Raw genomic sequence first — 16,199 nt, forward strand, 5'->3', positions numbered from 1 at the left:
ATCTTATCCAAGCCATCTCAATATTTACTATGCCATGACACCCTAATTAAGCACTATTTTCATCCTTGAAAATGTCAGCCAAACAGACTCTCTCTCTTGAAAATGTAAACCAGGAAAAGCAACATGTCTGAGTTAGTGGGTTTGATTTAGTGCTGCTTTATAAGTAATCCAGTTACCTCCAGACTGTGAGCTGAAACACATCTTAACTAATGCAGACAAGCTCTTAAAATAACAACAGGATGAATGACTTTAAAACATATTACATGATATCTCTTCAGAACATCTTGTCTAGTATACTAGGGCTGTGTATTGACAATAATTGTGTTTCAGTACATTATACTATGAATTGTGATACACTGGAACTAAAGTGTTTGATAGCGAGTGACACTGATTGTACATGCAGATCCTATTTTCCACAAACTGAGGCCCTGACAATGTTATTGTTATGACAAGTATTAGGTAAGGAAGTAGGGATTATCATAATCCTCAACTGATCTTTTATATCTCGCAATAAGTAGAAAATCTCTTCAACTTGAAACTAGTATGTCAGGTTGATGACACCCCTCACCAAAGTTGTCACCATGTTCAAACCATACAACATAATTACTGACACCTTTCCCACTGTAAAGCCATTTATCATTCACAGTTTATCATTTAGGAGACAAAATTGGCTAACACTGATGTGAATATTATTTCGATTACATCATATTATCATGGAGGGAATTTCAGTGATGCCGGTCCTAGACTGTTACCATTATGTGAACCTTGCAAGCAAAAATCTTACATAGGAGCAACTAGGCAAATGAAACATCTATAGCTGCGAACATGGCTAATAGATTCCTCTGCATAGCAAGACAAAACGGCACCAACTAGTCACTGGAAACACACAGCCTTGTCTGTATTACGAATCAGTCCAAATTTAATTAATAGCAGTTGTTATCTAATGGAGAGTAAACTAACATTCTCCGACACTGACTTAAAACACCAAAATGGGAGATAGTCAAAACATATGGATCGTATAAATTATCTCCATGGTCTACTTTTATAATAACAGAGGAAAATAAAATCAGTTTGACATCAGGACTTTGAAGATTTGATCTGTTTTTCCTGATTTTTAGACCTCCATATCTTGATGGTGTTGTCGTCACTGACAGTGATAAGTACTTCAGAATCAACTGGGTTGAAAGCAACACAGTTGACAACGTCGCTGTGAGGAAATCGATGAAGGCAGATACCATAGTGGCGGTCCCAGATGTACCCATGTTTGTCCTCAGCCCCACTGGAAAAATTTGTAGATTTTAATTCACCATGGATAAAACTGGCGTAATTTTTCTGAAAATAATGTGAATCATTTGAGCATTAATACTGATCACAGAGAGAAAATCCATTTTCAAGATGCATTAGGCTAAATAAAATGGTGAAATGATCATGATGACTCTTGGACATCGCTTTTATTTGTGTGTGTAACAATTTTTTATTGCCATTTTAAAGAAATAACTCTAGCTTGGCCGCTTCCTGATCATCCATTTGTCCACTATAAGAATGAATGTCTGTAACAACAAGTGTGATTAAATCTAAAACTGATTAACATGTGCAAAACTTCCCAAGCTGTACTTCTGAGAGAAAAAAAAATGTGTTCCTCCCTCTTCACATATCTTTCTATAAATTTTTTTTTAAAAAGTCTTACTGTCCTTGTCACTTTCGAAAATAATGTGTCCGAGAAACATTTAATTTTTCTACGCAGCCTTAACACTGATATTAAAAGCCAATTAAGGTCAATTTGGCTTATTTATGAGATCGGCTTATGTACCGTAAGGGACCATTCATAATTTAAGGCTAGGGAGGGGTGGTAATAGTGTTTACGGAGAAGCATGTACAATGTGAGTGACCCGCCTAAAATTTATGTACAAAGTAACTGACACGTTCCCTTTCAATTGATTTTAATATTTTCTACTTACAAAATTGATGACCCCTACCTCGCAAGAACATTACGTGTTACCCCTCTTAAAATCATCATCACCCCCTAGCCATAAATTATGAATGGTCTCAAAAATACAGTGCATAGAGGAGCTGAACTGGTGACACCCACCTGGCAACGTACTCATCACAGACATCGAGAAAGATGAAGAAACATTCGTCATTGGGGGTGAAGGCTTTGTGAGACCTCAACATGGTGCCTACTTCCTTCATCTTACACAAGTCAATAACATGGACATCGATCTCCTGGGCTATCGGGGGTGGTTGTAGTGGGTTACAGATCTCATACCCCGGTGGCCACGGTCGACTGTTTACATACAGGTATCTACAACACAGGGGTCTGGTTGAATACATCTCAGGGAGGTGAGAATATAGTTTTATCATCATCATCATCATCATCATCATCATCATCATCATCATCATGTGAATGATTAGACCCACTCGCTTAGTGGACATCAGTCATCATATCCCAATCTCTTAGATCAACGTTCATGCTGTTGATCACTGGATTATTTACAGATTACCGCCATATACCTGGAATTTTGCAAAGTGTGGCTTTTTTGTTTGATGTTCTGTGTGTGCTATGGACACTTAATATGGACTTTAGCGAAGACCATAGGCAACATTTCTTACAGATGATGATGATGATGATGATGATGATGATGATGATGGATGGATAAGTAATTTAGTAAACCCATATAACTCTAGAGCTTACAAAGTCTTTCTTGTGGAAAGCACAAGATATTCAGATGGATGAAGTTGAAACGTAAAGACAATACATATGTTTATAAAACTGTCTCTCTACTAGGGGACAGTGGGGTAGCCTCATGACATGTTATGCCGAAGAACTAGGTTTGAGTCCCCTCCCCACATGGGTACAATGTGGGAGGCAAATTTCTAGTGATGCCTCTCTACCTTGCTGTAGTACTCCAAAAAGCTGCAGAAAACCCAACTCACTCACTCACTCATCGTCTTTTCACTCACCTGTGATCAGGAGACAGACTCATGCCGATTATGTGGCCATCCATGTCGAATATTTCATCCACACTGTCATATGGACGATCAATACCATGGTTGTTTTCATCAACATCCGGCAAGAGAAAGCGCACACCACCATCCCCACAGTGAGTCTGACCAACCGTCCTGTCTCCTTTCAACGAATCAATCCTCTTGATGCCGATCTGATGTGGAGTGTATGTCAGGGAGCCCATGGTGAATATAAGGAGTTTATCACACTGCTCACTCACTTTCTGTTTAATGGTATTGTGCTTTTCCGAGGTATTATTGGTTGGAAGACGACAGTTATCAGAGAAACCGTTACACATGTTGTTTGGCTGAGGTTGCATGTCGTCATCACTGTCACAGCAGGCACAGGGAAGGGCTGCCTCGATCTCCACCTGGCGCAGCGAACACTCCATTGAGTGGTTCATCACCTCCGCTGCTTCCCAGTACTCAGGCCTGTAGATTATTCGCCCATTTATCTGATTTCCGATGTCTTGTCTGCTTCCTGTTTGTGATGTCACAGAATGTACAGAGTTTTCGACAACTTTAACACTTTGGCTTTCTCCGTTCATATCTGACTTACAGCGCACAGATTCTCGGTCTGGTTTCGCAGCCTTTGATGCCATGTTTTCCACTTTGGTGTCTGTGAGATTTTTGGATATCATGATTGTCCTAATGGAGCTTGCATTTGTGTTCAGGAAGCGGAACAATCTCATCACTACCGATTCACGTTCCGATTCAATGGACTGGGAGGCCTGTGATATATAGACACATGCCAGTCAAACAATTTTACCAAAAAGATTTGCTTGATGTTACAGACCAAAAGTATTCCTTTTCATAAACAAACAAATGTTGCATGGACACTGTTAATTGTAGTCTGTTATAACGATACTTTGTTGAACATGTGCCTAAAATGTAACTAAAAGCGCCCACAACTGAAGAAATCTAGTTGTTGGAAATCAAGTGAAGGCCAACCAATGTCCTGGAGAGCCACATTTGAAAAATACCTATTGTTGCTAAAGCCACATTTCAAGTACAAACCTCACAGCCACGAAAGCCACAATGAGTAAGTTCTAAAACAGCCCTGAATTAAGTCATATGATGATATCCAAGATATATGACCCAATAATAACATTCATAGTGCACTTGTTTATGAGTATCAGCAGTTGAAATACCATTAAGAATATTATTTATGTGTGATTGTGAACAAGTTCTCCATTACAATTAGGTGCAACAATTTGGTGTAGGTTCTAACACTGCTGTCAAGTAAGGATGACGTATCCTATTTCGGCAACTGGAACCTGGTCTTGTTTTCAGGCACTGAAATAATACCCCACAGCATAATCATGTATATTGATTGTTCAACCCTAACCCCAGTAACAATGTATATATCTGAAAATGGAAAGTTTCTGTTTACGCAAATGAGTTCAAAATTACCCCTGTTCACCCAGCAGAAAATGGGTATGCGGTAGGAAAGTCATGTGACTATTAACCAAGCACCTCACAGGCAGCTTGGGTTATCAGGAATAATAATGTCCATTATGTTGTATGCACTTAAAGCATGCCTATTACTTTCATAAACTATATAAACTATTTCTATACCTCCTAAAAAGCCTGAAAGTCCACTTTTAGTTCAAATACATATTTAGTTTAACCACTACTACTGTTAAAGGCCTAACCTTGTTCAGCCACAGCGCCGAGCACGAGTTGAGTTGTCGTGTCCAATGCAGGTTTCCTGACAACAAGTGCGTGTCATCATACCATGTCCCAAATACGTCATATGGCTTGTTTATCACACGACATTGTAGTTCAAAGTTTTCTGAAAGAGCAATACAAAAATAGAGTGGGTATGCACTCAATATTTTGGCTTGATTCTGATAATCGAGGTATCACTGCATCATCAGATTTTGTTCAAAAACAAGAACAGATTGAAAATTTTGTAGGAAAATGTAAATTTATCATAAAAAAATATTTCCTTAAAGACAAATGTATTAATTTTACAGAAGCTCTTTTTAAACATTATTTTACTTGCATATTTCCCAAAGGCTTGAGGCAAAGTGCACAGTTAAAAGGCAATACTTCCTCATAAGACAGACATGTTATGAGATTCTTTGTCATGTTCATATATCAGTTACAAAATATATATTCCCCAGTTAATAGGGAACAAAGTTATCACCATGGCAACTGATTATTCACAGATGAGTCTTACGTGTCAAGCTGAAGACGGCAATTTCTCCTGATGTGCTCATGTTACCAAAATGCACACCAGAAACGAGGAGGAGAGTGTCAGATTCATTAAAGTTGGAAAACTGAGTGTACTTCCATGTGAATTCCTTCATGTCATGTTCATATTTCAGTGTTGCCGGGTAACTGGATGTCCACACCTTAAACAGAAGCAGTAGGTCAGTTTTCTCTAAGCTTCGCAATCACAGTAATTGTTGGATAGCTCACTGATTGAAGTGAGTGAGTGAGTATGGACTTGCATGGCTTTTGGCAGTAATGGACACCAGAAATGGACTTCACACTTTGTGACCATGTCTTCGGCGAGCAGACGCCTTAACCACTAGGCTATCCCATCAACCCCACTGGTTAAAGTGAAGTCAAATAGAAGGATTCAGGGGTACTTTATGTGAACTATTTACTTGAAAGTTCTGCTCTAATATGATTCGATTGTCCCTTGCCATACTGGAATATTGAGCTCAATCATTCTATTGCTCAGTCAACAGCCTTAAAACTCTTCAAAATTTTTTGGATATGTTTAGCGAGAGGATTCAATACAATGTGACATCAGTATCAAACTCAAACTTTCTATTGAAGCATTGTTGTGAAAGGGACTCACTGGTTACGTTGAAACATTATTGTATTCCAGTTGTTTAGCTTGATGCTCAGGTTATTGATCACTGGATTGTTTGGTTGAGACTCTATTATTTACAGATCAACACCAGTTGGTTGGAAAACTGTGACGTTCAACAACAAACACACAAAATAGAGGTATAACTGATACAGATCATTCTGATGTCCAGGCATGTTTCTCCTTAGTTTTATTTCCATTTCTTATCAACTTTCACAAACATTTAAAAACAATCGGTGCAGTTGCTTTGCAGTCTTCATGTAATCAGACACATTTAGAATGTGTTATGGAAACTGGGAATTGTTCTACAAAATGGTCATAGCATTTCCAACAATTGTAGTGCTAAGGGTGGCAGTACCCTTGATGGTGGTTGAAGTACTGTGAAATTATTGTCCCTTTGAAAGTGAAAAAGTAAATTCACTTCAGTCACAGAATATTCATATCTACCAATGTTTTAATCATCAAATATTTGTACTTTTTATATAAACAGCACTTACATTTCAGTATGTACACTGAAGCACCTGAAGATACGGTACTGTTCCCCTGCAAGTGATCTCTTTCCATTGGTTATCTCATATCATTATTGTATTATTTAATTTTAGTTTTAACATATATGAAACAACCTAGAAATCTGACTGTCCTTTGCTAGACAGGATCTTACAAATTATATGTATCTGTCATGAATTAAGAAAACAGTTTAGTTGCTGATGTATCTCATACACTCACTTTGTGCTAAGATCGTTTTGAACAATGGCTTGTTGGGCATATTTTTTCTCAGACAGTGTATCAGGGATACAAACCTACCAACCTGCTAAGCGCTTAAACTAGGAAACAGAAAACAAATAATCAATGATACCTTGACAGTTCCGTCTTTAGAGCATGTTGCAAACAGCTGGCCATTATGCGAGAAACTAACATGTAACACTTGGTCTTTATGTTTTCCTATGTTTTCACTCTCCAACACTGGGGTGTAGTAATATAGGCGCTTGAACTCCTGCCTCCAAGAGTGTTTCCCTGGCGCCATAGGAACAGATGGAGCTATATGCCAGTGATGGTAAAAGAGTCCCTTCCATAATAAGTCATCAAGTGAGACTCGAAACCAATGCTGACATGTGTAAGACGCCCTAGCTAGGTCCGCCACGGACAGGTTGGAGAAGATCTTGAGTAGGAGGTCATCTGGCAGATGTTGGAAACCATAGTAACTGATCACGTGATCTTCTGCCATCGACGAATCACGGCTCTGAAAAGACATCAGAATTTGATGTAGGATCTATCACTAAATAACTGAAAGTTGTTCAACATCACCTTGAGAAACATACAGTTCTCTGACTGTTATATATATCAGTGTTAACTGTAAAGAATCATTCATTTGCATTACATAGTGGCTGAAAACATGAACAACAAAATAGATCAGTATTATATCATGCTCATAATGCTACGCTATCATTACCCTTGTTATTAGTGGGTCATTTTCCACTGGATGTTTATTCTTAGGTCTCTGGGATCCAAAGGACACAAGCTCCCTGTGAGGTGTAGTCCTGCACCACAGTGCAGCACTTGCAATTCTACTGGGTACCCGTTAACTACTGACTAAACAGAAACATATTGTTAAGGAGACACCACATACACAATAGGGTGTCTCCTTAAGCATTTCACTGCAGGACAAAGTTCATAGAAACTCCTAGAAGTCAAGCTACTGAACATGGTCACACATAGACTAATGCTTAGTCTCTGAATATATATAATTTTGATAGTAACAAACTAATCCATATGAACTGAAAAGGAGCCCCAGGGAGACCAGAGATTCAGAACCTTAGGAAGTCTAGACTTCATTTCAGGGGATTTAGCATTGCAGAGAGGGCTTGGAAGATGGGAAAATAATGTGGTTCAGGGACAGTGTTAGGCCAGCTAGGTACTTTCTACTGCCGTCCTTGGGCAACTTGACCTGAATTGTGACCTGTATTCTGCAAAGAGGACCATATGCATGTGCTGACATTACAAACCTTATCTGTCTGGAATATTGCAGGTGTCTACCTTTGTAAAGAAGTGGACCAAATCAATTAAAGCAAGTTAAAACATGAATGTGGCCAAACTTACATTGTCCAAAACTTGATTGTAAAAAGATTTATTTTATTTTTTAATCTTACAAAAATCAGTCTTTTCAGAGTGAGCGAGCTTAGTTTTACACCAAACTCAGCAATACTCCAGCTATATGGTGGTGGTCGGTAAATAAGCATGCCTGGACCAGACAATCCAGTGATCAAGAGCATGAGCAATCTACACAATTGTGATATGATGACATGTCAGTAAGCCTTTTCAGAGTACAAGCATTTGGATCATATATACAGCATGTTCAGCATACATTTGTGAGAGAAAATGGAGCGCAAATTGATCTTACAACGATGAGGCCCTTGGAATAGTAGAGAAAGTCTCTGACTCACAGAAGAGTCGTCAGCCAACCACTGACCAGGTTGATCACAATTCTATCATGCTGTACACTGTTGGTTAGGTTGGTTATGCAATCTATGTGCATCCTCAATATCTCCAGGGTATACGTTCCCATAAATATCCACAATACCCTGGAGACATCTACGTCTCGGCCCGATAATTGTATTACCTCCCTTTACTGGCTCCACATTCTCAAAGTAGCCAATCAACTAAGCTGCCGCTACAACAGAGTTTGCCAGTGGCAACAAAGATAGTGGTTGAGCTGTGAAGGTTTGTTAGCAGTGTGACTCGGACATTGGGGAAATCATACAGACTAACTGTCAGGTCCAAAACTTTGAAAAACTATATACAAACATTTCTACCTCTTTCAGAGTTCCTCTGCATGAGTATGTTTAATCAGTTGGATGATTTAAATAGTGAAAGTGAGCTGTGACTGGTATGCTCAACTTGCCAATGTAGACAGCTGACTGAATAAAAATACAGTCAGTGGAGGTAGTACAATCCTTAGGCTGAGCTATAGATGCGTCCAGGGTTTAGTGGAGATTTATTGGAATGATTCATTTGTTGTTGCTTTAAAACAGTAATAAACTAGTTCCATAGTCTTTTGGCATACTACGAGCAACATGATAATCACCTGTTTATGTCAGAGTCTTGGCCACACAAACTATTATTCAAGCAATAACCCACATTTTCACTATCCGTACTAGGGAGCCACTTCTAGCAGAGATTTCTTAGGACCACTTCTACCCAGAATCCCACACAGATGAATCAGGATGAAACATAATTACCAAGTACTAAGTATCACGAGCCACACTACTAATTCACTTCTGGTACAGGTTTTAGAGACTACTGCTACTAGAATCTCAGTGGTCCAAAGAAACAATCAACAATTTACTCTACAAGTTGTCAGTACGGTAAAAGGCATACCCCAGTAAGCTTCCTTGACATGAAAGTCAATATTTGCCTCAACTAGCAGGAAATATCACTTCAAAATATTCAGTCAGGAAGCTGTCAACATAGCAGCTGTTCGTGACAACATCAACTTGATCAAAGCTGTTGTACTGGATGCTCTGCTGTTTTAACCACATCAATCAAACCTTGAACACAATACTCAGCATGTTGAGTAAATCTAAAAACAAGTCGCAAGATAAATGGTATCTGACACTGTGTCGTGAAAGACACAAGTACACTAATCTGTTTCTTACACACCATTTTATGGTTGAATAGATTCAAATTTGATATTTTCTCACTATTACTGTGCTGTAATACACAACACAATGTTTATGAATGAATGACGTCACTTGGCTTCCTAATCACTACTCACCACGAAGGTGACCCTCCACAAAAACATTTCTGCCACATCTTCCCATCATAAAGGCAACAGTGAAAATGCAAACTAGATAAGACCACAGAAAATTAATCAAACACCCTAAAACCATGATGATACCACATAAATGTTGTTGATTTTTATTCTCAGTAGCATACAATATTTGAGCGTGTGACGCCATCGTTTGGTGGTTATCATCTTCGGAAGATTGTTTTGGATAGATCTGCACACTTAGGAACTGAACTTGTGCACGAGTCAAAGTTCTCCCATTGACCGGAGCCATAACTCCTGAGTGTGTGTAATTAGGTGACCCCTGTGTTCTTGAATGTGACATAGCTGAGGTTATGTTCACTATCAATGGGTGACCACTCTTCTTCGCTACATCCTTATTGTTTTTCCCGAGCCAGAAACAGCCATTTGATTGGAATGTCACAAAATTTACAGAATTGTCAGTATGAAATGTGAGTTGAATACATCAAGTACATAATTAGAATATAAACTTATCATGTAATAACTTATATGTGTAGATCAACAGTTGGTAAACCAATGTGTGCTGCCTGTTCATGTTGCAGTCAGGAAAATAACACGAGGGTGTTAAGGTGCTTGGCACGAGTAACAGGTTCCTTTTCGATTGAAGCACAAGTAACTTATATATAATGAATTTAATCAGGGAAGTAGTCAGTCATAGTCTGACCCTTGGTCATCACCACAGAGGAGCAAATTATGGGATGAGAAATCGATCTCACACATATGTTTGATACCAGTTTTCTCACATGGGTTTCTCAGAATCTCACGCACAGGTGTCTAAGAAACTGTCTTATGCCAACTATGACAACATTGACGGAAGGGGCTTTCAGCAATTCAGCTAGGAACCTTACAGAATGTGTAAATGTTCAGACTATGTAACAGTATGAAGTGATTAAGTGTTGCAAATCCTGCTTGGTTAGGCCCCACCATTGAGTAGTCTGGTGACTATTCACTCCTACCTGAACTATGACGCATCTTAGCTACTTACGACAAATATTACCACAGCCATGTGAATTATTGTTGAAGCTGTCCTACACCTATCTTGCTTATGACAAAAGGATGAACTACTTTCTGACAGAGTAGATAAGATGCTGGATACCAAATGGCACCATTTATTATCCAAGGAATTCCCAGATTGAAATTCATATAAGCACAAATATTGATGATAACAGAAATAATAATAATCTGTTAACATCAGACTCATTGGGAAACTTTTTCTGCGAATGAAGAAAATGAGCAGAAATTACTTTTAACTTTCCTTTCAGTCCCAAGACAAAAAGTTTGTCCCGTAACAATTTTTATGTGGGGGCAAAACCGAGGACAATATATTGTGGTCATTTTAGAGATCCAATCCCTGAATATCACATGGTTGGTTTCTCTTGTCTCTTCATGCAATATATGTGTTATCACAAGAATTGTGTGCGTTTTGTGAGTTTTCATGTGGCATATTTCAGGACGATCTTATATGATATCTGTAGTATTTTAACACTGCATGGACTGCAAAAGTGCAGAGCTAAGTAGCGACACATTTTCCCACCATCATAACATTTGTAATACTGTCACAGTCAATGTAATAAAACTCACCGTTCCAATGCTAGGACTAGGAGTACCTTTAGAATTCAGCACCACAACTTCTTGTGAGGACGTTCTCTGCCATAGGTCACGTATCACTGAGACAGGCATCCAGTTTCTGAGAATCTGTCTGACGCGAACCTTTGACCTTCAGACTGTTAGCCCAACAGCTAACTGACTGAGCTACATCCACACAGTTGCATGATGTGCAAATTTAGCTAGTCATTCCTGTGACCCCATGGAAATGAATGGAAACAGTCGAATAGGTTGCAGACAATTACGAAGGTTATGGGTAGACTTGGTGTCGCATGATTTTAATTACAGATGGTTGCCGAATGGCCCTGATATCATTTGGCACACTTGTCCTATTCCTTAATCTACAAGATACCATGTATGTGGTCTGGAATGAGCTGATATTGCTCGAAGTAAAAACAGTCGTTGGCGTCGGGCGTCAGATGTCGATTTCAGTACATGCATGAATGATGTGAATGTATATAAATCACTGGGGATTTTCATCACAGAAAAGTGTTGCAGGGATCACAGTAAGGATAATGTGGTTCATGCTAAGGAATGAGTCTGACATGGGCGTGTCTAGTGACGGCATGAGGGGGAGTCAGAATTATTACTGAACATATGTATAAGTGAAAGTGGCTGGAGTGCAAGTTCCAGGCCCATTTCCATTAGCCCCAAATTTCTGTTTAAAACATTTTATCGTGTATTTTACTTTTGATGGGTTTGGTCTCCCATTTTTGTGTGAAAAAAGTATTAAAAATGCAAAAGGAAAACACAAATGGTACTCATGCATTACATCGGACATCTGCTACTATATTGGATTAGGCCCCTTCCCCAAATCCCTAAACCTAACCCTAAACCCTTACCCCTTGAAATATTTCTAATAAATAGAATGCACTGACCAAAGGACACTGGATGATGTGTCTGGTGTAATGCATTCTTACCACTTCGAAAAATAACTACTAATAAACTCCATTTCAGTGTAAATGTTGCAGATTCCAGAATGAGAAAGATATGCATGTACATTAGTTTACATTTATAATTCATCTGGTTAAAAATAGTTACGTTTTTCTGATAATGAAATATGAAATATATTTAGATTATTTAAATTGACCAAAGCTGTGAATAACAGAATATCACAGAATGTGACCAGTGTAATGCATTCTTACTAAATTTAAAAAATACAACATATAATAATACACAAAACATAACACCTCAGGACCTCTTAATACAAAGAAATGTGAGCATACTAGTTGAAAAAGAAAAATATTTTAAACTGGTGCTTGCGAAAATTGCGCATTCGCCGGTGAACAACTACTGGCAACATCATCAGTAGAGGACGTAGCGTGCACACAAGATGCTCTCCTGTTACATGTACAAGTGACTTCCTGAAAGGGGGTCACTCATTTGCATGACTGCTTGATCACACACAGAGAAATTCTGCATGTCACACAAAAACGCATCTAAAAGTGTTATTTATGAAAATAATTAAACAAAATTTACTACAGTCATTGATAGATGTTCAAGTTATTGGGTGACACGAATAAAAACATAAAAAGACCAAAATTAAAAAGTCATTGGGCGTCCGCAACGACACAGCTGGTATAGATGAAACATCAGTGAGTGGGGCTTATACGCACTCGCTGAGCTTGACAACCTTGTTGCTATGCCAGTGTCATAGGTGCTTTGGAACAAAATCGCCTACAATTACGTAAAAGAGCATTATGACATTTTTGTGGTGCTGTATTCTAAAGGTAGGCCTAATGCTAAAGCATGTTCACTAGGAGCCAAAAACGAAAAGTGTTATTTAAGAATGCCTAGATATATATATGTGATTGTGCAGTGTATTACAACACACAATTTTCAGTAAAACGGCTGAACTCATTGTTAAAAATGACAACTGCAAACAATCAACAGATCAAAGTGCGGTCACTTCCAGTTAGCTTAATGATGACACAGAATCAAAAGTTTTCATCATATTCACAGACTTTCATATTTCCTTGGACAACTTGGGTGGGACACTTAATCAGCGTCTATGAATGGCCAAAAGACAAAACAAAACAAAAATTGATTGAATATATTACCATCAGAGCTGGGGTTTGTTCATCCAGTATTAATGACAAACTTAATTTGTATTTTCTCCGCTTTAGTTCCACGAAATAATTCAGATATCTCAAATATCAAGAGGATTACTTGAATTGTCGACTGTACCTTAGCACATATCCGCTGACTGCAATAACAACCTAAGTTCCTTAGTTCCTTTATCGTTTCCTTGAAGCAGCAACACTGAAATGGCTAATAATCAGCTGATAATCAGCTCCATGTTTACATATTTATCAATGGCTATTGTTGATTACTCTGTTCGTGTTGTTTGCTGGTGTGGTTTAAACAAGCGACATTAAATGGATAATAACAAGATCCCTTCGCAGGCTTCTGCCAATCAAACAGAAGAGAAATATTTTTAATTCAATCTTATCAATATCAGGAAACGAAAACCTGGACAACGTCGAGATGATGTCAATGTTTTTAAAATTACACAAACTAGGTACGAAAGCTGACACCCTCAAAATTATACATAAGTTCATACCTTTAGATAATACCAACATAAATCCTTATAAGCACACCAGAAATAAGTGTAGTTGTCAAATAGGTACGTCACGGGCTCTCGCTTTCCCTAAACAACATCGCAACATGCCATTTTGCCATGGGAATTCTGGGAGCTTGTTTTGGTTCTAAAATTAGAAACATAATTCATGCTATCACATCGTACTCCTCACAGGGCCATGAGTTGTTTGATTCAAGGTGTTAAATAAATTTAGTTACCTTTGCAATTACAGTTCATTGCCAAAGAGCTCCCAAAGAGCAACTTACAAGATACTAAGCTCGACTTATAGGATACTAAGCGCTCACAATATACATGGACGTGTTTATTTGTTGCTTTTGCTATTTCCACCATTAATGTGGGCTTTTCTGCTTTTGTCGGCAGTGGGAAAGCTTCCTTTGGTAGGCCTGAATGTATCTTAGCTATACTCACTTGTACAAGTGGACTACCCCAGTAGCACTACTACGACCATGCAGTGTGCGAAATACTTTCCAAAGTTTGTTAGCCAGTCGGGCTAGCTATGCTTGAAAGTTACGAGCCCACAAAAACAATTACTCGCCCGAAATTTGAATGAAGACAAATTTCATCATTAAGCCGCCAATATGAACATTTTACCAGGCCGTTTCCTTGTATGATTTAAAAATGCAGAGAGAGAGAGAGTGATATATCTGTCATCTGATTATTTACTGGTCCGATTGGATTTTTACGAACCACAGTCAAAGCGGGCAATACTGATGCTGTGTGCCTACTATATTATCCATTTGGTGCATACTTTCATGTTGTCTAAGTTAATTCATGTTAGATACTGTATTACTTCGAATTCGCTGTTGCTTGGCAACGGCATAAGAACCTAATCCGCATCATAATACAATAAAGAAGCTGTCATCGATAAAGTATATACCATTCTGAAAAATAGTAATTATTAAGGTAATATGTAATAAAATAAATAATGACAAAGTGATCTTAACAAGGTGACCATAACTCCTTAAGGTGACCCGTGAAGGTCCGGGGTAGAGCAGGCCTTCAGCAGTTTATGCTTGTCGCGGCCGGTGAAGGTGCGGGGTAGGGCAGACCTTCAGCAACTTATGCTTGTCGTGACCCGTGAAGGTCCGGGGTAGAGCAGACCTTCAGCAACTTATGCTTGTCGCGACCCATGAAGGTCCGGGGTAGAGTAGGCCTTCAGGAATTGGGAACCAGTGTCAACCACGTCAGCGAACCTGACCACCCGATCCCGTTAGTCGCCTCATACGACAAACATAGTCGCCTTTTATGGCAAGTATGGGTTGCTGAAGGCTTATTCTACACCGGACCTTCACGGGTCGATTCATGTAGAGTTTTAGTACTGCTGAAAAGGTTACATGGGGCATTGCTCTAGGTCAGGGACTGCGATTCCTTTGTTGCTATAATGTACATGGTATCACTGTGTAATTGCATGTCCTATAAGACGGCGAACGAGAAATAATCGAATCTTGATATAATCTCATCTTGCCAAATGAAAATCTAAATTTCAGAATGCTATTCAACTTATGATAATGTGTGTCTAACAAACGATCACAGTTTCAAATCGCTATCAATGGTTTGTATTACAAGAGGCTACAAACTAATGCACGTGCATGAGTGTTAGCTTAGACCAACCCTACATGTTTTCTGTGTTCCATTTAATGTGCGTAGAAACCAATAATAACGATTTAAAACTATTATCGTTTGTTAAACAACTTTCATCCTAAGTTGGACCCGTGAAGGTCCCGGGGAAGAATAGGCCTTCAGCAACCCAGGCTTGCCATTAGAGGCGACTATGCTTGCCGTAAGAGGCATCTAACGGGGTCGGGTGGTCAGGCTCGTTGACTTGGTTGACACATGTCATCGGCTCCCAATTACGCAGATCGATGCTGATGTTGTTGATCACTGGATTGTCTGGTCCACACTCGATTATTTACAGACCGCCGCCATATAGCTGGAATATTGCTGAGTGCGACGTAAAACTATACTCACTCACTCACTCACTTATATATCTAAGTTGGCTAAATTCGAATTCTGAGATTTACTAGGTAAACTACAAACTACAAGGTAAAGTTATGAGGATTCGCAATCTTGATTTCACTTTATTCGATTTAACTTTTTGTTTAAAGAGAAATTCATGTGTACCTTTTCACTGCAGAGGGACTACAGGTGCCAAACTCTGACGGTGTGGGTTCGAATCCCGAAAGGGACAGAACCCCAAAAGTATTAGAATGTGTACTTTATTAAGAAAGTGCAATCCCCAATATAAGATGTGGTTCTTTTGTAAGGATACTGTATCTTGACGAAATACAGGTGGTTTCATGATTGTTTGCAGCCTAGCTGCTATGTGCGCACATGCCATTAACATCCCAGTGTCCATG

The 16,199-nt window shown here is 38.9% G+C and overlaps 1 protein-coding gene across 2 annotated transcripts; it reads right to left on the reverse strand.

The window, feature by feature from the left end:
- Positions 1-925: 925 nt before the first annotated feature.
- On the reverse strand, positions 926-13,928 carry LOC137272276 (F-box/WD repeat-containing protein 5-like). Of its 2 annotated transcripts, XM_067804635.1 has the most exons (7): positions 13,804-13,928; positions 6,687-7,070; positions 5,189-5,363; positions 4,659-4,798; positions 2,962-3,734; positions 2,090-2,302; positions 926-1,279 (listed from the first exon to the last, which is right to left on the reverse strand). In XM_067804635.1, exons 2-7 carry the CDS (start codon positions 7,053-7,055, stop codon positions 1,078-1,080), a joined length of 1,872 nt encoding a protein of 623 aa, XP_067660736.1. In that variant the 5' UTR covers positions 7,056-7,070; positions 13,804-13,928; the 3' UTR covers positions 926-1,077. The 2 variants fall into 2 exon arrangements, with proteins under 2 accessions (XP_067660736.1, XP_067660737.1); XM_067804636.1 differs by lacking the exon at positions 2,090-2,302.
- Between the last annotated feature and the right edge of the window lie 2,271 nt (positions 13,929-16,199).

This window comes from Haliotis asinina, chromosome 2, assembly GCF_037392515.1.
Source record: "Haliotis asinina isolate JCU_RB_2024 chromosome 2, JCU_Hal_asi_v2, whole genome shotgun sequence".
Taxonomy (NCBI): domain Eukaryota; kingdom Metazoa; phylum Mollusca; class Gastropoda; order Lepetellida; family Haliotidae; genus Haliotis; species Haliotis asinina.

Excerpts from the sequence above, each read along its gene's own strand:
- LOC137272276 (XM_067804635.1), bottom strand. The coding sequence starts at position 7,055 with ATGGCAGAAGATCACGTGATCAGTTACTATGGTTTCCAACATCTGCCA. Across the intron at positions 5,364-6,686 it reads CTAAAGACGGAACTGTCAAG|GTGTGGACATCCAGTTACCC; the intron begins GTATCATTGATT and ends CTTCTGTTTAAG. Across the intron at positions 1,280-2,089 it reads TGTGATGAGTACGTTGCCAG|TGGGGCTGAGGACAAACATG; the intron begins GTGGGTGTCACC and ends AAATTTTTCCAG.